Raw genomic sequence first — 21,917 nt, 5'->3', positions numbered from 1 at the left:
ATAATTAAAAAATAATCTCTAAATAATGGCTTATCAGCCCAGTCCCTGGTATTAATAATTAGGAATTAGAACAAAGAATGGCTTTACTAATTGAAATCTCAGTTTTGACAAGCTCTTACTTATGTCCCTATTAAGATGGCTTCCTGAAAATACCACAGGAAGTTAATGAGTCCCGTGTTAATTAGGTTTGAACTTTTTTCCTGGGGTATTCAAATAAAAAAAAGCTGAAACACAGTATATTCAAATTGCTTTTTAGTAAATTGACCATTAGTGACAAAGTAAATATACGGTAGTGTTATACTTGAACGTGATAAAGAATCTGTAGCAGTCAAAATAGAATTTGCAAATTTTGAACACTGGTTTATCTTTGAATTTCATTTATTTTTGATAATTCAAAACTAAAATCATGCTTTATAAGTATTTCCTAATTGCCCAGCTGAAACGTTCCATGAAAAATGTATTCTCAGCAACTAACAAGTGCACGTCTCTCTTCTCCCATTTGTCAGCCTTTTAGCAAGTACCCCGCTGTGTTCAATGACATTTCATTCTGGCTGCCCTCCGAGAACTACACGGAGAATGATTTCTATGACATTGTCCGAACAGTCGGAGGAGACCTGGTGGAAAAGGTTGATCTTATAGACAAGTTTGAACATCCAAAGTAAGTAAAAAAACTTTCCAATTTTATCCCTTACCCTCTCTGTCTGACAAATCCAACTTGGAGACTCACAACAGAGTTTTACTGAAACCCCACACTTGGAGAAGCAATGTCTTCTGACTCTTGTACTGGGAAGGGTAATGAAACCTCACATAAGTCCTCTCAAATGATATCCGAAAATGGATTCTCCTTTCCTGCCTTGGTAAGGGAAGTATATGAAGTGGAATGTTTGGAAGTCCCTTGGTTTCAGAAGTGGTTTCTAGCCGCGCTTCAGGTCCAGGTGCAGAACTTATGGGATGGGAAAAGGCTTCCAAGTGAACCAGCAAACCTCGGTGCACGTTCAGTAAGCACTTTCCACACGAGATCCACTGTAGGGCTTCATATTTACTGTACTCCAAATACTGCCTTCTGCGAGTCCGCAGTCTTGGGAATTGGGGGGGGGCATACTAAATAAATAATTGCACACACTTGCAGTCTAATGAGGGAAAACAAGTTATCAATCAATCAAGGATGCCAGCTGGGGAGTGGATCAGCTCTGGGAGATCTTGACTGTGAGCAGATAAACGTGATAGGCAAGGGCCTAATGGTACCTGTCTGTAATTCCAATGTTCCAGGGACTGAGGCAGGAGGACTGCAAGTTCAAGGTCAGTTGGAGCTGTAGAATAATAAGTTCAGGACAGACTGGGGACTTAATGAGATCCAGAACCAACTGTAAAAAGTAAAAGAAGGACTGAGGAGATAGCAGTGACGGAGCATCTCCCTAGCCCATGTGAGGTCTCCGTCTCCGTCTCTAGCACCGTAGAAAATACTCAGAAAAAGGTACCCTGAGCAGTCTAGGGCTGGGAAAGGAACACTCCAGGAAGCAGGCTGGAAAGCTCATGTCTGTAATCACAGCACTTGGAAAACTGATGGAAGAGTTCAAGGCCAGCTAGGGCCTTAGTGAGACTGCCTCAAAAGAGCAAAATGAAAACCTACATAAAACAACACAGAAATCGAATAGAATCCTCTATTGGTGGGACAGCGACACATGCCAGATGCTGAAGGCAGCAAAGACATGACTGGAGGCTCCAGGGGGAGGCAGATGGAAAGAGTATTGTATGCACAGGATCACGCAGGGCCGAAGCTACAAGGCCTGAGACTGCATTTTATCTTAACTGATTTGATGCTCCAGGGGTGCTTGAGCAGGAGAGGTGGAGACTCATCCTTCTCCAAAGATCCTGCTTGACTCCTGGCTAGCAGAGGCCGGATGGGCCCTGACCTGCTCTAACAGGCCTGCCATTCCCCTCCGGGTCTCCACACTTGTATCAGCCCTCATTGCTGCCTTGTACTTCCACAGTCGACCCTGCTGAGCACTGTCCCTCTGCTTTGCTTTTTTAACTCTCCTTTCCTATGTGATGGCATTCGGTGCTCACTCCCAGCTCTGCCTCATTCTCTCTATTATTTAGATTTCCTAAAGTTCACCGTCAAGGGCAGGTTTGCTCAAGGACTTGAGGAAACATATCTCATAACCCTTTTGTTTCTCAGACTGGCAGTCTGTTATACCTGAATGAGTGTCGCTTGGGCAGGACATAACATCCTTGGCCTGCCTTTTCCTTTATTGAGAGTTTAACTTAGTATAAAGGCCACTTGACCTTTTTGGGTTTTGTCCTAAAGAAATTTTTGTTTTCTAAAAAGCTGGATAAGGATAGCCCTCAACAAAGAGTAACCTGCTCTTCCTGATGTGTGGCCTCTCAGAAATGAGATTTGACCCTGATTTTGGTTTAGGGAAGTTTCTTAAATTGTATCTTTATAAGTTTGTTCTGAGAATTACTTTATTTGACTCTGCTCCTATTTTTTTTTCCTCTCTCATCTTTTAAATCTCTCTGTTTTGACTTCACCCATGGTGTACTTGTGATCATCTCTGACCCTGGCTGTTATCTTTTCTGTCTCCCCTCCTTGTCTGCACCGCCCCCTTCCTTGGTGTCCTGAGAGTTCACATCCTCCTCCGTGCCACCATCACCTCCCTGTTTCTGTTTTATCATCTTCCTTCGCTTGCTTTTATCAGTTCCCCGCAGAATACCTTCATTCTGTCCTGCCGGATGCATGTGGTGGAGGCGTAGGCACCTTTTTGCCACTTGCACTTGAATGCCTCGGTTTCCTAGACCAAGAGCTTGCACAGTGTGGCGGGTGAGGCTGGGAGTTGGCCTACAGGGAGGCTCAGTTCCTCCTTCACAGTAACTAGTTTCTATACCAGCAAGGCTTTCCTTTTCTCAACTCTAAGAACCAACTCTTTCTACAAAGAAAGAGGCCTCGCCCTTGCTACTCTACCACTAATTTATAACCCTACATATCATACTTATGTTAGATGAAGTCTCACTGAATTGCCCAGACTGGCCTTGAATTCACTCTAGCCCAGGCAAACTTGAACTTGGACCTTCCCCTTCTTGGCCTTCTGAATGGCTAGGATTACAGATGTACTCTGCCAGGTCCAGTTTCATCTTCCATTCCTGCACCCCACCCCAAATCTACACTTGTTCAAAACAGAGGTTCTCTTGTTTATCCCACAGAGCACGTTTGCTGATGCTTCCTTTGCACCTTAGATTGTAAACTTTAGCTCTGGGGTAAAAGCAGAGCTGTCGTGTTAGGGTCTTTTGAGATAAGCAGTTACATGTGTTTCTTTACTGTGTCCTATTTGCTTTCTACTTGATTTCCACTTTTGGAGCCTATATGTGCTACTTGCCTCCTAATTTTGCATAGGGTGCTTGGCTGAGATGCAATGGCTGGTGCTCTAGTAGCTCTTTTGTACCAGGATGTGAAGCTGTCAGAAGAACAGGACCATAGAAGCCCAAAAGAAGCTCTGGGATATATGTCACCTCAGCCCTAGAACTTTAGGTTAGAGTGAAGTAGCTTATTGAAATCAGATGTTTGTCATTCATTCACATCCAAAGTTAAACCTAGCCTATAACACTGAGGAACATGTCAGAGGAAAGATGTTCTTGAACTGTGCTGCTCACCGTGGGGTGACGATTCTCAAGCAGTCTTGGGGATAGTCTCTCCAGTTCAGATCAAGGCTGTTAAATTCCACTTAGTGTGCCTTCTTATCTCTCCAAACTCTCTGACTCTGCCACTGCAAAAGCTCAGACAAAGTATACATGCACAGGTCTGGCTGTGGCTCAGGCTGCCCTGGGAATCAGATTTGGCCTCTGGGCTACAGTTAGCTGACTCAAGACCCCTGACATGAGAGATTGCCTTCTCGAGCATCCTGGCTGGGTGGTGTGAATGGCTTCCTGGACTCACACTTGCCAGTACCCACCACCCTGTGAGCATTCTCCACAGACCTAGGTGAAGTTACTATAAAGGAGCCAGGACCTTGTCTCTGCCTGATGTAAAACACTGTGACACACACCACCATGGCAGCAGTAGATTTTCTCTGAAGTAAACAAGTTGTTAAACAAATTGGGTATTGTTTTTTCACATCTCAGGATGTCTGAGGGAAGCTTAATCTACTGAAGATGGGGCTAATCTCATAATGTTCAACAAATGGAAGAACTTTGTCTCAATTATAGATAACAGTCTGTCCCCTGCAGAAGATGGATGCATGTCTTAGGAAAAAAATGGCATTTGGTTCTTGCTTGTCCTTCAGAACCTTCCTATAGAAAGTCACTGAGATTCCCTCTATAGGTCACTAAATGTACTAAAGGGACTCTGTAGTCCAATAGTTTAACCTAACAGCCAGTGTCACTGTGGCCACTTCCCAGGGCCTCTTCCCAGGGTTGCAGTCCGGACTGGATTATTGCTGCCTAGATCTGTCCGTCTAATGAGGACAAGCCCTAAGTTACCGTGCGCATGCCTTCAGCTCCTTAGGAGGCATCAGATATCTTTAGTCTCTGAGTTCATACAACTTTAAGAAGTATAGTTCTGAGTTTATAAATTTTCCTGTGCGACACAGTTATTCAAAGTCTTTCTAGCCTGGGGCATGAGAAAGAGTAAAGAGAAACTCAGAAAGCACCTCATTGTCTCCAGGCTCACTCTGCATTTGGAATTATAAAGATAAATTATAAAATTTATAATTTGGTCTGGGTTGAGTTTAAGACAGATGTTTTTGAGAGAATTGAAATGTTGATGTTTTGTTACATATTTGGGTTGACTCTTAAGTGCATAGTAGTGAAAAATGCAGATATCCAGGGCTGGCTTAAAAAACAAGGTACAGTGATGCCCCCACACCCGTTCTGCTTGTAGGCTCTTGGATTGCAGGACTGCCACTATTCATGTGGTCGTGATGGGGTCTTCTTAACCTTGTTAGTCAAAGCTGTGATGATGCTACAGGGGTAAATCCTGTCCCGGGGTCACTAAAGACGAGTGTCACTTTCCCTTTTTTGCAGTGTATCTACTACTACACTTCTTTATATACTTTGTATACTATACTTCTATATATCTACTACTATATTTCCTTTTTGTAGAGATTATATGCCCCTTTGTAGTCTGTCATCTCTTACTACTTTGTCACAGAAGGTATACCCAATCGCTGCCATTTTCGCAGGTTCCCGAAGGGCTCTTCACTAGGAGAAGTACCTCTCCAGGGCAGCAGCTCAACTCTCTTGGGACAGAAGGGATTTATTTAAGGATATACTTGAATCATAACTGCAAGAGTCTTTGGAACTGAGGCAGATCTCAAGGCCCGAGACCCTCCACATCTAGATACTCTGTCTCTTTTCTTCCTTCTCTCAGCAAGCCTATATTCAGTTCTCCTACTTCATACACACATCTCATGACTTTTCCTGGGCAGTCCTCTTCGTTATTACTGTGGCTTCTGGAAGGAGCCACTAGCAGGTGTAGTTTACTACCACCATCTTTGGGGCAAAGGGCTTTGATCAGACTGCCTTCCCAGGCTCTACAGTCTGTGGCTGGATGATGAGGCCAAGAATCCAGCTGTGGCCTAGCTGTGACCAAACAGCCCTGCTCTCCCATACAGTCTCTAGAAGGGCTATCAGCAGGTTTTCCCAACTAACCCGTAATTGCTCCCTCCCTTCCGTGTCCAGGCTACTCATGTGCCAGCTCTGTGATGGCTCTCCATTGCTCACGCTTGTCTTACACTCTTCCTTTACATGGCTGCTGGTTTAGGGTGAGAGTTCCCTGAGGGCTACTGCATAGCAGGCACTGAAGTTTTATTACCACTGTGCCGTCCTGAGAGGTGAACCTTTAGAGAAGTATGCAAGTCATAAAGCTGTACCCTCATGTATGAGATTCTTGCCCTTCTAGAGAAGGATTCAGAGCTGCCTGTCCTGTGTTTCTCATCCATCATGTTAGGACACAGTCTAGATGCTGGTGTCCTTTTGTCCCTCCAGCCCTGTGAGCATGCATAAGAGGAGCCTGTACAAAGCACATGTCCTTGCCAGACACTAATCTGCTGCCCCCTCATCTCATATCTGCAGACTGTGAGAAATTACTTTCTATTATTTATGAATTGCCCAGGCTAAGTAAGGTACTTTGTTATAAGCAGCAAAAATAAACTAAGACAGAGTAGCTCACTTCCTCTTTTCTGGGTATTTATAATGGTGTCCAGAGCCTTACTATTCTCACTCATATGCTTAATGAATGGATAATTAGTTTTCTTTCTTAGAAGAGCTCTTGTTAGCTAGCATATGACTTAGTTATAGAAGCAAAGCTGATGTGTTCAGAAGAAGGAACATAGAACATGCAGTTGGAAGCTGTAGGTCAAGTCCTGAACTCTTTGTATATGTAATATACTGAGTTTTGATTACCTCATCTGCTATTACAAGTGATGTTTTCCTCAAATAATTGCTATAAAATAGCTATGTGTAGGAAATGCATTGAAATAGGTCCATGAGATTCAAGTCCTAGGGATGGGGAGAAGAAATGGACATGGAACAAAATTGTCCACCCAGGGTTAGGTCTTCACCCTGCAGCTTCAATAAATTTTTAGACTGAAAACAACTTACCTTTGAGAAGTGACCTCAATTCTGACCAGCAGAGCTGTGCAGCCACCGTAACTGTTCCCTGGGCCTTGGGTTTGAGAAAGTGCAGTGGACAATGGTAGGTGTCTACTTTGCTCGCCATTCTTGATCTTGTGATGGAACCAAGTGAGTGCCCTATCTGAACTTAAAGATTTCTTAGCAATCTTTTGTAAGGATGACAAAGACGAACAAGAAGAAGAGGGGGAGGAGGAGGAAGAGGAGGGAGAGGAGGGGGAGGAGGAGGAAGAACAACAACCACCACCACCACCACCTGCTAACCTTAATAGAGATTAGCAGAGAGCTTGTCAGAAGTTGTATCCTTTGAAAATGACAGCAAACGGAACCTTAGAGATGACCAGAGGCAGTGGGGTCTGCCTTTGAACTCACCTGTCCCCTTCCTTTTCTGTTTGTCACTGCAGTACTGCTGCAGGGACAGAAGAACATTCGTCATGCTTCAGGCAGCCTGGACAGCGATTTTAAGGAGCTATTTTTATCTAGGACATTGGTTTTTACCTCTCTTCCTGCTTTCTCCAAGCTGCCCTTCTGGAGAATCCCAGGAAGCATGCATCACATTACCTTCACACAGCAACCCTCTGTGCTCACAGCATCAGCCAAATTGAAACAGTCACTTAGTCCCTCAGCACCTAGTTTGGTCCCCATAACACATCAGTGTTTGCCAAAGGATTCTACGGGATTACCTTCAGCCCTGCCCTGATCGTCAGGAAAGTGCTTAAATAAACATGCCCCATTGTTTCAAACAAGAGTAGCACCTCACTTTGTCTTAAATCCTTTACTGACTTTTACAGTTCATGGTTCAGCTGAATCTTGAGACAAATGCAGCTTAAAGTGGAAGGCCCAGCAAATCCCAGGCCAACTGAATGGAATGTGTGAGAGAGAAAGTCAAGGATGCATCACACAAGCATGGAAAAGTACAGAGAAAAGGAGCTGTGAGTTTAGAAGTAGCTAGAGGCTGCCTCTGTCCCTGTGTACTCTAGAAAGGAAACACAGCTCCAGCCCAAGATTTGCAACATCTGGCAAAGGCCTTTTCACAACAGCCTAACACAAGAGAAAGGAGCATGTGGCTCTTGACGTGCCTCACAGAGCCATAATCTCACATTGGGTCTCTTCTTTCAAGATCACTGGCCACCATTATTTCCTGTCCCAGTTTGTTTCTCTGTCACTTTGATAAGACACTAGTCACCAACAACTTGGAGAGGGAAGGAATCATTTTACCTTTGCAGGTTACAGTCCACCATCAAGGGAATCCAAGGTAGGAACTTAAAGCAGAAGACATGGAGGAGGATGCTTTCTGACTTGCTCCAACTAGGACTACCTTCCCAGGATGGCATCACCCACAGTAAGTTAGGTCCTCCTCCAGTAATTAGCAATCAAGAAAATACCCCCACAGAGCCCATCTGGTGGTGGCCATTTTTCAACTGTGTGAAATTGTAAACCACTAATAACCATTATACTTCCAAAAGGCCCACCTCCAAATGCCATCAACTATGAATTGGGGGATAAGTTTCTGATACATGAACTTTGGGGGTGAGGGAGCATATATTCAAACCACAGCAGAAGATATGTATTCCCTCATAAAATTGTTAACTTATCTGGTAAAAAAAAAAAATCTGTAAAGTTGTTGACCTAATTCTATTTGCCATTTTTACGGATTACTTTTCCTTCCTTTGGGGACCATGCTGGCCATAAAGATAACTTGAGGCTGGAAACCAAGTTGAGGGTACCTGTTTGTCTTTCCATACTGTCAGAATGTATTGAACAACAAACTTACAATGTCAGGTGCTTTTACAGGCAACAGTTTGCCTGATAATCCCGGGCTTTGGAATCTTGTCAAGGTGAGCACAGGTTCTTTTATTTTTATCTTATTTTCTAATATTAACTCTTATCACATGTCACACAGGACACAATGCCCCCCCACACACACACACACTTACACACAACCTGCACATACAGTTAGAGAGAAACCAACATCCTCTCTCACATCTGTAGCAGTGCACTCACATGCATATACTCACACATACTTTAATTAAAATCAATAAAGGAATGTATGAGTCTGAATGACAAACAATTTGGGCTATAGAAAGGTCAGGTCCTATGGAAGAAGATGACCAGAAGAGGATTTCGATGAAATCCATAGGAAAGGTGGACCATTTGAGGACAACGCAGAGGTGGTGAATCTGCTTATGTGACCAGGAGAGCAGTGTTTGACAGTGAGGTGGAGACAGGGTAGAGGGAACAATGCCCTGGTTATTGTGGACTTCCTGAATTTGGGGGTGTGGCCTGAGAGAGGCAGGGTTAGGAAGTGTACCAAGCAACTCTTACTCCAGAGAAAACCCTGGTGAAAAAGAGCCTTGTCAGTGTCTGGCTAAGGAAAATAAAAGGAAGGACTCTGGAAACCTCGAGGTGATCAGAGGATGGAGAGAAAATGTGAATGAAGGAACAGAGGCTGGGGGTTGCCTTCTTGCAAGACCCATTCCTGTGCAGTCAGAGTGCAGGCCTGATGGCAGGTCTCTGACTCAGAGGGGCTCAGTGTCAGCGTAGTGATAGCAAAGGCCAGAGGAGTCATGTTTCTGCACACACAACTCAATTCAGTATATTTAGCGGTGGGAGAATTCCTGTTTTAAGCATGTATGTATTGGATGTTTTGTGGACCAGTGTGTTTTCACTGGAGCTTAGACATGCCTCTTCTTAGTTATGTGTCTCCAAGTGACATTTGAAGGAGTTCTCTGAGGACTTTTCCTTTTCTTATTATTTCTGTTTTTATCTTCCATTCTTGTGCAACCAGTACAAAGGGTGGGATAAGAGAGCTGGTGGGTCTGTAGTCCCCTTCTAGGCATGAACTTCTTGGATTAGAGAGGTGACTTGTGGACCAGCAAGGTCACTGGGTGAGATCCCTTGCTGCCAAGCTTGATGGCCTGTACTCAATCCCCAGAACCCACTTGGTGGAAGGCAGGAAATGACTCCTCAAGTTGTCCTCTGACTTTCATGTACTCACCATGGCACACATATGTGTACACATACAGGTATACAAACACATGCTAAATAAATAAATAAATACAGAAATGTTTGAAATTTTAAAGTTGACAACTGTGCTGGAAAGATGACTCGGCAGTTAAGGGCACTAGCAAGTATCCTTGCAAAGGAACGAAGTTTGATTCCCAGCATCCACATCACGGCTTACAACCTTCTGTAACTCTAGTTCTCGTTCCAGGGGATCCAATTCATCCAGTGTAGTGTACAGACATACATGAAAACAAAACACTCAGATAAAGTAAATCTTAGTGGGAGAGAGAGAACAACTTCCTAGCACTGAGGTGATCCACCTAAGCTAAGTTTCATCATTCCTTAAACCCACGTCACGAGGCTTCACCATGAGTCTAACTTTAAAAGGATGGCATGCAAAGGAGAATGCGAGTGGAATTTGAACCACACAGCATTTCTCAAAATGGGAGAAAGAAAAAGACATCTGTTAAAAGCTGTACATACTTCTCTCCTGCATCGAGTGGCAGGGGAATCTGTGTACCTACTATGTGGGATTGCCACCTCTGTGTCTTGGGAACTAAAGTGTAATAGGATGCAGTACACACGTGGCTTTTTACTTCTGCTCACCACTGCCGCCCAAAACAGCATCTCCAAGATGAGAGAAAGCCACCAGAAAAGGCAGGCGTGAGGAAATAAAAGAGGGGTGATTATGTTTAGATTATTTTTTTAAACCTAGATTAAATTGGTGAGTATTTCTCCATAGAAAGTCTTAGTTTGGGGATTCCTACATCTTAGTTTTGGGATTCCTACTGCTCCATGAACCTGCTTAAATCTGAAATAATGTTATACCAAGTCTGATGCAGGAATATACCTGCAATATTAGACAGATCAAATTCTCAGGAAGACTGGTGTGAATGGGTGCTATTCTTAGCACTGTCTGAGGAAAGGAGATCAATATACGTATTCACCATTCTAATTGTTCCTCCAGAACCCAAATTCAAGGTCCCCCTAACCTTCAAGGCAAAGCTGACTCCTGGTACTTTAAGAACCTGTTCTTTCAGAACAGACTAGAAACAGGAGCTCCCTCCCAGGCAGTGCCCAGTCCAACACTCCCGTTCCAAATGTGCCCATCTCACAGGCCTGAGTCTTTGCACTATGCCCATCAGAAGTCAGCCCTACTGATGTGCTCAGTCCAGGCATCAAGGAGCTGCCATCCTCCCTTGTGCTATTTTAAATAATATTTTCACTCAGGTTTCATTTGTACTTCATGTTTTAGTTTAAAACCAACAATAATTGCAGATTCGTAAAGAGGCTTACAGTCAACCATTCTGACACAGTTTTCAATACATTTCACTGTGTATACCTTAGATCTGCAAGATCACATCACAGGATTCATGTGTAATAAAGTGGTTTCTATCCCAAAACAAATGACACAGCTACCTGATTCCCCATCTCCCCCTATTGCAAAAGCAGCTGCAGGATACTCGCTCCTCAGAGCCCTGGAGCCACTGCTGGCCTCACCCATGGTTTCTGAGCTCTGTCCTAGAAATTTTCAGCTATCATTCTGCTCTCTTGCTACTTTGTACCATTGACCCAGTCTTCTCCAAACATTGTATTTGTTTATCAATGGAGTATTCAGATTATGTTTTTAATACTGGTTTTCTCTCTACCTCCCAATTAAAGAGAAAAGTTGGAGATTCTCTTTGCTAAACTGTGATGCAACTGAATTCAGTGGGAAGACAGATACCTGCAGCTCACAGGGATATTGGGAAGTCTCTCTGGATAGGACCTTCTCTTACTGTCTCAGCTTCCCGTGTTTTGTCTCTGTGTTCTTTCCGTTGGGGCTGTACAAACAATAGCATCTCTTGCCCATTATCATAAGCTTTTACATGACCAAAGTACTAGACTGATACCTCCAATTTTTGTTTCCAGTCCTGTTTCACATAGTTGCCTATCTTTTATTACCTTTACAGTGTCCAAGGCATTGATATATTTTTATATCATCACGAGTAACATTTCCACCCATTTATTCCATTGCTTTTACAAGTAGAAAGTCCTTCATTCCCAAAAGATGTTGTAGATCTTTACCTGTATTTCTCAAGTTACTATTAAACTCTTCGTTTCCAGTTTTATCTTGGCTTTGCCACTGGATCATAAAGGTGAATATCGTACTTTTATTTTCCTAAGTAGTTAAACAACTTCCCTGGTGGCACTTCTAACATTGACTATTTTCAATAAATGAATCTTCTACAGAAGCCATAAAGCCAACCAATCCACAAGACATTTTCATCCCAGAGACCAGCTTGTATATGCAACAGGTTTGTCTCTGGCTCGCCCTTTGTGAGTTCCAGTCATTTCCAGAAGACACCTCACTCTCACTTCTACCAGAGTGGTCCCATCACAATTCCCTAGTTCCTTGGTTGAGGCTACCAGGCCACCAAAGGTGATGGAGGGCAATACCTTGTTCCCTTGACCCATGGATAGCTAACTAAGTTCCTAGATTCTCCCAGCCATTGTAGCAAGACTTGTCCTGGCCACATAACTTCCCTGTGGGACCTTTGCTCTAAGTCTGCCTTATCTTACTAAGCCCTGGAGGGAAAGGAAGGTATTATCAATCAGGACTGAGAGGCATCTGCTGGCTTGTGGCATGGCAAGGACTTTGGAGGCCACCCTGAGTTTAGTTCCTGCCCTTGTCATTTCTTGGCTGTCAAAATGGAGTCAATTACTCCCTAAGCCTCATCAGCTTCCTAGTCTTTAAAATGGATTTAACAGTGAACCTGCCTTAAAAGTAAGCCTGGCCTGGTGGTGCTTAGGAAGCCAAGAGCTAAGGCAAGATCACAAGTTGTTGGCCAGTTTCAGGTGCATAGTGAGTCCCTGTGTCAGAAAGGGGGAGGGAGTAGAGATGGCATGCCAGTATCCAGTTAGCATTGACTACTGATGCTAATGATAAAATCCTATGGGGGACGTTCTCTGGGAGGAGCCAATGCTACATCTCAGTGAGCACCTTCCTAATACAGCCAGTTCTGATGAGAAAGTTTGTGTGATCTGTGGATTCTGAGAAAGCGCATATTCAAAACAGGCATCAGTTTCCTTCACTGATAATTCACTTAAATACTTCAGCCACTTTCTCAAGAACTAGTTGTTTTGGAAAGAGGAAAAAGGGCAAAGCAAGACAAGGGCCTCATGAGGAAAGACAAGCTGTGTGTTTCTTTAGATCCATGCCCCCAACTTCTGTGATACTGTAAGGAAATATGTAAGGAAATTCATGTCTGTTTCTTTTTGAAGCACAGAAACCCTGTGGGCAGCATGCTCCTCCTGAGGAAACATACAATAGAAGGAAGCCACTGGGTGCCTATGGTAACCTTGACAGAACCAGCACCTGCAGCCAGCATCACTGTGAAGAGCAGTGTTTGATGGTACTTGTAGTCTGGCCAGTGTCCTGGAAGGAATGGGAGGAGCTCTCACTCAGGATTGAGAAGGCTTGGCTGAGGAGTGGCCTTTGTTTCTCTAGTGTCAGTTCAGGCCCAGTGTCTACTCCATAGTGACTGCTTAGCAGAGGGACCTACAGGCTCATGGCTCTGTATAGTCAGATTGGGAATCCAGTAAGCAGTTCCTTTGGTGGTGTGAGTGAATACCAAGGAGTTGCTGCTGTCACTTCCCTGGGACAAAGCTGTCAATCACTCTTAGGACATGACACTATTCTGTCAACACCTATTGGTGTTCTAAAATATACTTCATGATTTCTAGAAGTAAAGTGATTTCTAGAATAGCAACTACTAGCTAGTTCATTTAAAATAGTATTGCTATACTGACTTACCAACAGCAATGCTTTGAAATAGGATTTTAAGGAAGTGTAATGGGTTGAGTGTTTTGTTTTGTTTTGTTTTGTTTTGTTTTGTTTTGTTTTGTTTTTGCAACAGACCTTCACCAAATAGGCCAGGCTAGCCTGGAACTCAAGGTCCTTTGTGAGCTTCCCTAGAGCTAGGAATATAGGTATGTATCCTCATGCCTGACTATTTGGGTTCTTTTGTTTTGTTCTGTTTCTCATTTAATGCACCTTTTAAATTGAATGTAGTTTTTTTCATACAATATATTCTCTTCCCTCATTTCTCATATCTTCCCACTTCCTGATCCTTCCAACCTCATTCCTTTTTCTCTCACTTTAATAAACAGACAACAACAACAACCAGACTAGGGCAAAACAAATGAAAGTAAAAGAGAAACAGCAAGAGAGGCACATACTCTCAGATTACACACACACAGAAAATCCATAAAATGCAAAATCAGAAACCATACTATATAAGCAGAAGACCAGTAAGTTTCAGAGAGAGAGAGAGAGAGAGAGAGAGAGAGAGAGAGAGAGAGCTAATCAAAGTATTTCAAAGTATTATGAGACAAATTTTACCAAAATATCATTGAGTTTGTTTTGAGCTGGTGATCTAATGCTGGCCATGGGGCCTACCCTTGAGTATGGTTCTTCTACCCATGAGACTCCATTATAGAAAACTAAATTTTCCTTTGCAAGTGATAATTGGAGATAGCTTCTTGGTTAGGGATGGGAGAGCATGTCCAATTCCCCCTCTCTGTGCTAGGACCTCAGCTGGCTTGGACCTTTGAAGGCCTGTGCATGCTGCCATTGTATCTCTGAGTTCCTGTATGCATCAGTCATGGTATTTAGGAAGGCCTTCTTTCCTTCTGCTAAGTTCTGAGTCCTGAGGGAAAGGAGTTTATAGAGACATTACATTTAACACTGAGTCTTCTAAACTCCCTCAGTCTTTTCACATTGTCCCTTTGTGGATCTCTACATTTGTTCCCATATACTGCTGGTTGAAGCTTCTCTGTCGTTAGCTGGGAAAGACACTGATATTAACAGAATGCTGTTGGCAGTCATTCTATTGGAATATTTCTCTAGTAGAACAGTAGTATTCCTGTTGGTTCATGACCTATCTAATCCCAGGTTCTTAGCTACTCACGCAGTGTTGGGCATGGGTTCCATCTCATGGAGTGAGCCTTAAATCTAATCAAATAGTTGTTGGTTACACCCACAGCTCCTGTGCTACTACTGCACCAGCATATCATGTAGGCACACCATTGTAGATGAAGGGTCTCATAGCTGGGTTGGTGTTGCCTTTCTCCTCAGGTAGCATGCAGAGTACCTTCAGTGCCATGAACACTATTCAGTAAGAGTGAACAACACTCTCTGTATGTGTGTCTGTAAGCTTATAAACATGCCTGTGTACCCTCCAAGGCCAGAAAAGGGCATGGAATTCCTCGTCTGGTGCTGCAGCCATCTGTCAGTAGCTTGACTTGTTAGGTGGGGGACCAGGATCTTAACTCCAGTTGTGATGACCCAGCAAGCTGAGCCATCTCTCCACATCCTCCATGCTTCTTTTAATGTGGGTACTTTCCCCACCATTTGTTTGCTTTCTGATGCAACAAGTCAGAAGGAAGGTGGCCTAAAAAGAATGGTATGCACTCGTTGATAAGTGGCTATTAGCCCAAATGCTCGAATTACCCCAGATCCACAGAACACATGAAACTCAAGAAGGATGACCAAAATGCAAATGCCTCATTCCTTCTTTAAGAGGGGAACAAGAATACCCTTGGGAGGAAATAGGGAGGCAAAGTTTAGAACAGAGCCTGCCCCACATGTGGCCCATACATACATAGCCACCAAACTAGAAAAGATGGATGAAGCAAAGAAGTGCAGCCCGACAGGAACCGGATGTAGATCTCTCCTGAGAGGCACAGCCAGAATACAGCAAATACAGAGGCAAATGCCAGCAGCAAACCACTGAACTGAGAACGGGACTCCCGTTGAAGGAATCAGAGAGAGGACTGAAAGAGCTTGAAGGGGCTTGAGACCCCATATGTACAACAATGCCAAGCAACCAGAGCTTCCAGGGACTAAGCCACTACCTAAAGACTATAAATGGACTGACCCTGGGCTCCGACCTCATAGGTAGCAATGAATATCCTAGTAAGAGCACCAGTGGAAGGGGAATCCCTTGGTCCTGCCAAGACTGAACCCCCAGTGAACATGATTGTTGGGGGGAGGGTGGTAATTGGGGGAGGATGGGGAGGGGAACACCCATAGAGAAGGAAAGGGAGCTGGGTGAGGGGGATGTTGGCCTGGAAACCGGGAAAGGGAATAACAATCGAAATGTAAATAAGAAACACCCAAGTTAATAAAGATGAAGAAAAAGAAGAGAGAGAGAGAGAATGGGGTGACGGACTGATGGAATAGAGAAGGGAGATAGGAGAGTCCAAGCAACATTCCTGTGCCTTGGGGAGGAATATTAAGCCTTGATTTGTTTCAAGTTCTCATCCCCCATCCCCCTCCCGGAGTATAGCAGAAAAACCCTAGGAGTCCAGTCCCATTTCTGTCTCTGAGAGTCTCTTCTTGGCCTGGGGGCAAACCTTCATCAGCGAGTCTTTGGGCTACAGATTTGCTCTCCTAAGCCTAGCTCAGTAATGATCTATCCACCCAGTGTTTACACCCTACACTTAGAGAATCCCATGGGAATCCTCTCAGATGTATTCAGAAAACTCTTGGGAATTTTGGAAAACCAGAAGTCTACTTCCTTTAATAGAGGAAGCTGGTCCCTCCCTTGGGTAACTTGCATAAATGCCCTAGTGGGGAACTCTCTAAGACTGAGAAAGGCCACATTCTGTTGTAAATTAAGGGACCAACCAGACCAGCCTGCTCTTTACTTAATGGCTTAGAAATGGTCAGGTAAGGGCAGTACCTAAGAAGGCTTTTGAAATTATTGTATTCTGCTCACAGACCAACCAACTAGCCACTTTGAAAACTCTTCTGACTTAGCACTGTGCTAAGCACATCTATCAGGGTGTATGTAGCTGTCTGGCTTATTCCTCAGTGCCAGGCCACCAGCCTGGACTCTGGGGGTCTTTGAAGGGTCGCCAGCTCTCCTGTCACTTCACAGACTCTGAATGTGCTCTACATGTTCCCCAAGGAGAGTGTTCGCTTTCATAAACTCTAAATAACTTTTAATTTTTTGTAATTTTCAAATCTGGCAACATTTCTGTATATTGGCTTCATTATTAAAGTCTGAAAGAAAAAATCATCTCTGTGTTGCACAAAGGAGCATGCGAACAAAGAGAAAGTAACTCAGAGAAGTCTCTTCGCAGAGAGGACGAGCCAGAACCCAGACCAGCTAGCGCTATGTGCAGCCAGGATGACTCTCATCCCTAACACAAGTGACTCTGTCTCTTCCCGTCTGTGGGAGTGCGACCTCTCAGTGTGACGTGGAGGGCCGATCTGCACAAAGGGGAAGGCTCAAGAGTTGTGGGCCCTTGTCAGAGTAAACTGCTTTTGATTTTTAAAAAATCCTCAGAGGACCAAGCCGCTTTTGGCTTTGTTGCTGAGACAAATACAGTGAAACTGGCAAATTACATGTACTCCTGCCTCAGCTTCTGATGATGGGTGATCTGAGGCTAGGTTAAGTTGATATCATGGTATGGAACATTTCTGGACTCTGTGTGTCTGTGTGTGTGTGTGTGTGTGTGTGTGTGTGTGTGTGTGTGTGTGTGTGTGTGTGTGAAACACTGTTGTATACTGGCAACATGGTAGAGCCGTGACTAGAAATAACTTGCTGTATTAAGATCATCTAGGAAGTAAGTGGATTGCTCTCTCCCAGGTGCACACCCTGCTACTAAACTGATTATAAAGCCCAGGATGGATGTTAGCCTGGCGAGGAAATATGGAAAATATACATTTACCAGCTATGGTTATCTGTGAGTCACCATACTCACCATTACTGAAGTGTCAACGTGCTCTTATGCAAAGGCCACTGGACAGATATAACCTGAAGGTACAGTCTTCAGAAAACCTACTTTGATACCTCTGTCCTCCAAAGAGTCTGCCGTCTTTGGTGTTCCTTGCCTGCATGTAGGTCCATGAAATAACCACTGAATCTTGTATACTTGTTAATTTCAGGTCTCTCCCACTGAGTTGTAAACTCCCAACAGATAGAAAATCTCTTGCTGTAACTGGACACTTAGTCAGTATTACCTGAATGAATAAAATTTCTGCTCTTATACCAGTCTACATATAGAGATATGTGTACCTGTATGTGTCTATGTATTCCTGTGCACTGTGTACTATTACTATAGCATATACACCATGCATATTTTAGTTTAGTTTAATACATAATTATTACAGACTACAGAATATAGAGACTGGCACACAAATAAGAGCTTTAGCTCTTTTGCTCCAGGACAATCCATGGCCAAGTTGCTCTTGTCCGCACTGTGGAATCCCTCTCTGACCTGCTGTTTTATGTTTCTTGTCCATTGCTTAGGCTTTCTGGTTGCTTGGTTTAATGACCTATGATAATTTCCTCCAGGTTAAAATTGTTACTCGAAAAGGAGTTAGGGATGCCTGGAAAGATAGCTCAGCTAGTCTTCTAGATGACTAAACTTCAGTCCCCAACATCCACATCTGCTGGATCACAACTGCCTGTAACTTCAGCATCTGGGGATATAACACCCTCTTCTGGACTTCAAGGCATTCACTCATATGCACAGACACACAGTCACACACATATATCTATAATTTAAGTAATAATAATTTTTTTAAAATTTCAACTTTGAAGCCTTCTAGAATGTCTTGTTTTCTTTGCCATCTAAAACAGGAGCTGAAAGTTGTCATTGTAGAACATTCTACCTTTCCCCTGTGTGGAGTCATCTAACACAGAATTTCCAGAACAAAAGATACATTTTAAAATGTTTGTATAAAATATTGTATATATTAATATATAAATTCAAACGTTCAGACTTTGTCCTGTGTACCGTCCCTGCTTCTGTGGCAGACTGTGGCTTCTGACCAGTGAGAAGATGTGCAGTGCACACACCTGCAGCGAAGGCCCTGTCAGTGATGCACTGTGTAGGTGCTCGTTTCCCTAGAGCCCACTCTGCTCATATAGGCAGCTCACAGGAGCTCTCAAAACCCCACAGCCCGTGTAAAGTCCTAAAGTATTCCCACTTGGACCTGATGCCCCACTGTCCAGATTGTTAGACTCTGCAACGTGCTGAATCTTGATTTGAATACAGGCTTGTCCCAGGAACCAGAACAGGCAGAATGGCAGGAAGGTTCAGAGGATGAGTTGAGGAAAAACCAAGTCCAGAATCCGTTCGTTAGCAATATCTGCTGGTATGTAGAGCCTCTTGGATGTACTTAGAATCCCAGTGTTTAGGAAGCAGAAACAGGAGAGTAGTCACAAGCCCCAGCATAGTGACCTTCATGTCAGCTAGGACTACATAATGATACCTGACTCCAACCCCCAGGAGAAGAAAAGAAAAAGATACTTACTTGAGATAGGAAAATAGTTCAAATTTGTTGCCATGCCCCTGCATTTCCAACAAAGTAGAAGCAGCTGTGTTGAGATGACTGCCTAGCAAGACCCCAGTCCTAGTGAACAACTGTAAGCAGTTAGCCACTGCAGAGGGAAGGTGAGCCCCTGACTGGGGATCTAATGAGTAGTCAGCCTTAGAAGTTCAGCCAGCACTGACCAGACACAGCAGGTCGTATTTATAGGTTTATTAATCTAGGTGTAATGTCGCAATAATTAAAGAAGCAGAAACTGTGGATTTGGAAAAGTGAGGTGGGAGTGGACATGGGAGGAGAAGAGCAGATAGGGAGGGGAATGGTATAATTATATCTTAATTAAATAAAAATAATAAAACAAAAATGTGGGGACAAAAAGACCATAAATTCAAGAACATCTTCAACAACCTGTACTACATGAGACCTTGTAGGAGGTCAGGGAAGGGTGGTGTGGAGGGGGACACAGGCAGGCAGGCAGGCATGCATGTGCTCTCTCTCTCTCTCTCTCTCTCTCTCTCTCTCTCTCTCTCTCTCTCTCCCTCCCTCCCTCCAGAAAGAAAGAAGCAGATGCATGTGGCTGAGATAAAGAATTGAAATAATAACCCAGCTTGATCAAAGTTCCTTGCTATGGTGCTCACTCTGAAAATTATTTCTAATCAATGAGCAGTACCACAGTACACTGCGGAGTAATTACCTTACACGTGTTTCACTCGGAGCTGTGATTAGAAACAAGATGTGAGATCAGAGGGGCATAAAATGGATATAAGAAGGAAAACTGTCAAGCAGGAGCTGAACTGCACAGGCTGTGGGAGAGTTAATGAGCGGGAAGGCTGTTCCAGTTAGCAATACTGGTGCTCCCGTGTTTACCCAGGAAACATTTCCCTGCCTGTCTTGAGCATCATTGATAGCATTCACAGTCAAATCAAAGTAACTTGGCATATGCTGTACTGATGTCCAAAGGTAGGCATGTAGACGGTATTAGAGCTGTCCCGAGACACAAGCATACTCAGGGAACGGTGCCTTATAACAGAAGTTGCCTCTTCCCTGCGGTTAGAAGCCAGTGTTCAAGTACAGACTGCCTGGCAAGGCCCACCAGCCCCAACACAGTATTCCTGACTTTACTAATCAAAAAGACACCAGAATCCTGGCAAAGGGAGTGAAAGACTGGGCCTGATTCTAACACTGTGATCAAGACCACTTGGTCTCTACAGAGGAGGGCTAAGTACTTGCTCTGATGTGAAGAATGGCCTTCCATCTCTTGAGAGCAGTGGATAAAAATGCAGTAAGCACAGTGCCCTGTCATGTTTGCACAAGCACACACACACACACACACACACACACACACACACACACACACCTGCCATGTTTGTGTAGATGATGCGGTTTCAGTACTCTTTCTCCACTGAGCACAGCACAGCCACTCTCATACATACCTCTTTTACATGGCTTCCGTCATGTATAGGTTCCTTTGATTCTGTCTCTCAGCAGCTTAGAGAATGACAGATCTACTCATCATCTTAAAGACTCACACAGCACCTTTAGTCCTGAGATTCCCATTGGAAGACTAGGCCATGCTCCCCCTAGAGCCAGGCTCTGAGGCTCCATGCATGATTCACCCACTGTAATTCAGCAGCTCTGGCAGCTTACATGCTCTTCCTACCTTTATTCCTCCTCCCAGTTGGGAAGATTACACAAATTTCTTACCTTCTTTAAAAAAAAACCAAAACTGAGAGAAGATAGAATGATTGCTAGTTTATTATAGCAGTCTCTCTGAAGATGTTTGCAAACGGGAATAGCTATGCACTCAGAATCATTAAAGACTCCCCTAACAGGACATAGAAAATCTGCTAAATTCCCAGTTTTCCTGAGTCTGAAGAAGCAACACCAAGGCACAGAAGATCTCATTGAGCCTCTTAGCTTTAAAGGCTGACTAAGCAATGAGGACAGTGCTACCCTGTCCACCTGGAAGGATGCTTCAGTTCCTCTTGACAACTCATCTGCAGAGCTTTCACTCACGGGTAAATATTAGCTGCCTCTAAAGCAGCAAATGACAGTCATTGTGCCTCTTTGGACAAAATTAGGGACTGGCCAGAGTGTGTTTACCTGCATGCATACAGAACTAAAATAGGCGGAATATGTTCTAAGTGTCCAAGGAGGATTTGGGCAAGGCTGTGAGGCAGGAGCGGCATGTCTGTTGTTACTTTCGATTATTCAGTTCGAGTCACAAGCAACATAAATTGAGCTGTATCTTGATTTAAATATTACCTGGAAAGGGAGTGAAAAGAGATTATCAAACTTGGAAGGACTAGGCACATGTGTCAGGCTCTTCTAACCCCATGCTTAGACTGGGTTTTTATGGTTATATTTCAGGATGATGATAGCGAAAGCAGAACAATATACACATGGTCTAAGGCCAAAGAGCTTTTTTCATGCCTTAGCTTCACCCAGAATCCTGTGTCTGCATGTGTGCATGGTGCATGCATATGAACCCTTTTGCCCTGGGATCAAGGGTTGAACTCAGATGTCAGGCTTGAGTGGCCAGCTAGCAAGCCCCACAGTTTTATTGTTTAACGGGAGACTTTAGCTACCATGATCATGTTCAATATCTGTCTTATCACTTTATGAAGGTGAGAATCTCATCTCTGCTGTTCTTGCTCTACACCCAGAGTGCAGTGCTGCCTGGTGCTCAATAGACACCTGGTAAATAGTTGTTGAATGGACTGATGCTGTATAGGACAGTGTGGACCTGCTTATTAATCATGTCTGTGGCTCAAGAGTCAAGGCCATGACTGAGGAGATTCTCACTATTCTGTGCCAACAAACTGCTTACATAATGACTTCGAAAGAAAAAGTCACTGAAGCACCCCATGCTCCACTTTGTCAGACAGTTCATTTTTATAATTATATCAGTGCCTGGTAAATCTCCTTGAATTAATGTGTCTTGCAAAGTTATGGCTGA

The 21,917-nt window shown here is 43.8% G+C and overlaps 1 protein-coding gene across 21 annotated transcripts in view; it reads left to right on the top strand.

The window, feature by feature from the left end:
• Fars2 (phenylalanyl-tRNA synthetase 2, mitochondrial) overlaps positions 1 to 21,917 on the top strand; it is a 427,082-nt gene that overhangs the window by 292,780 nt on the left and 112,385 nt on the right. For all 21 annotated transcript variants that reach the window (XR_010058866.1, XM_063276404.1, XM_063276403.1 and 18 more), the window contains 1 exon segment: positions 507 to 658. Coding sequence is in view for 20 of the 21 variants with exons in the window: in XM_063276404.1 (XP_063132474.1) it covers positions 507 to 658 (152 nt within the window). In the remaining variant the exon portion in view is untranslated.

Source organism: Rattus norvegicus, chromosome 17, assembly GCF_036323735.1.
Source record: "Rattus norvegicus strain BN/NHsdMcwi chromosome 17, GRCr8, whole genome shotgun sequence".
Classification (NCBI taxonomy): Eukaryota; Metazoa; Chordata; class Mammalia; order Rodentia; family Muridae; genus Rattus; species Rattus norvegicus.
Note: the sequence above shows the minus strand (reverse complement) of the source record. Positions and strands in the feature narration are given on the sequence as shown.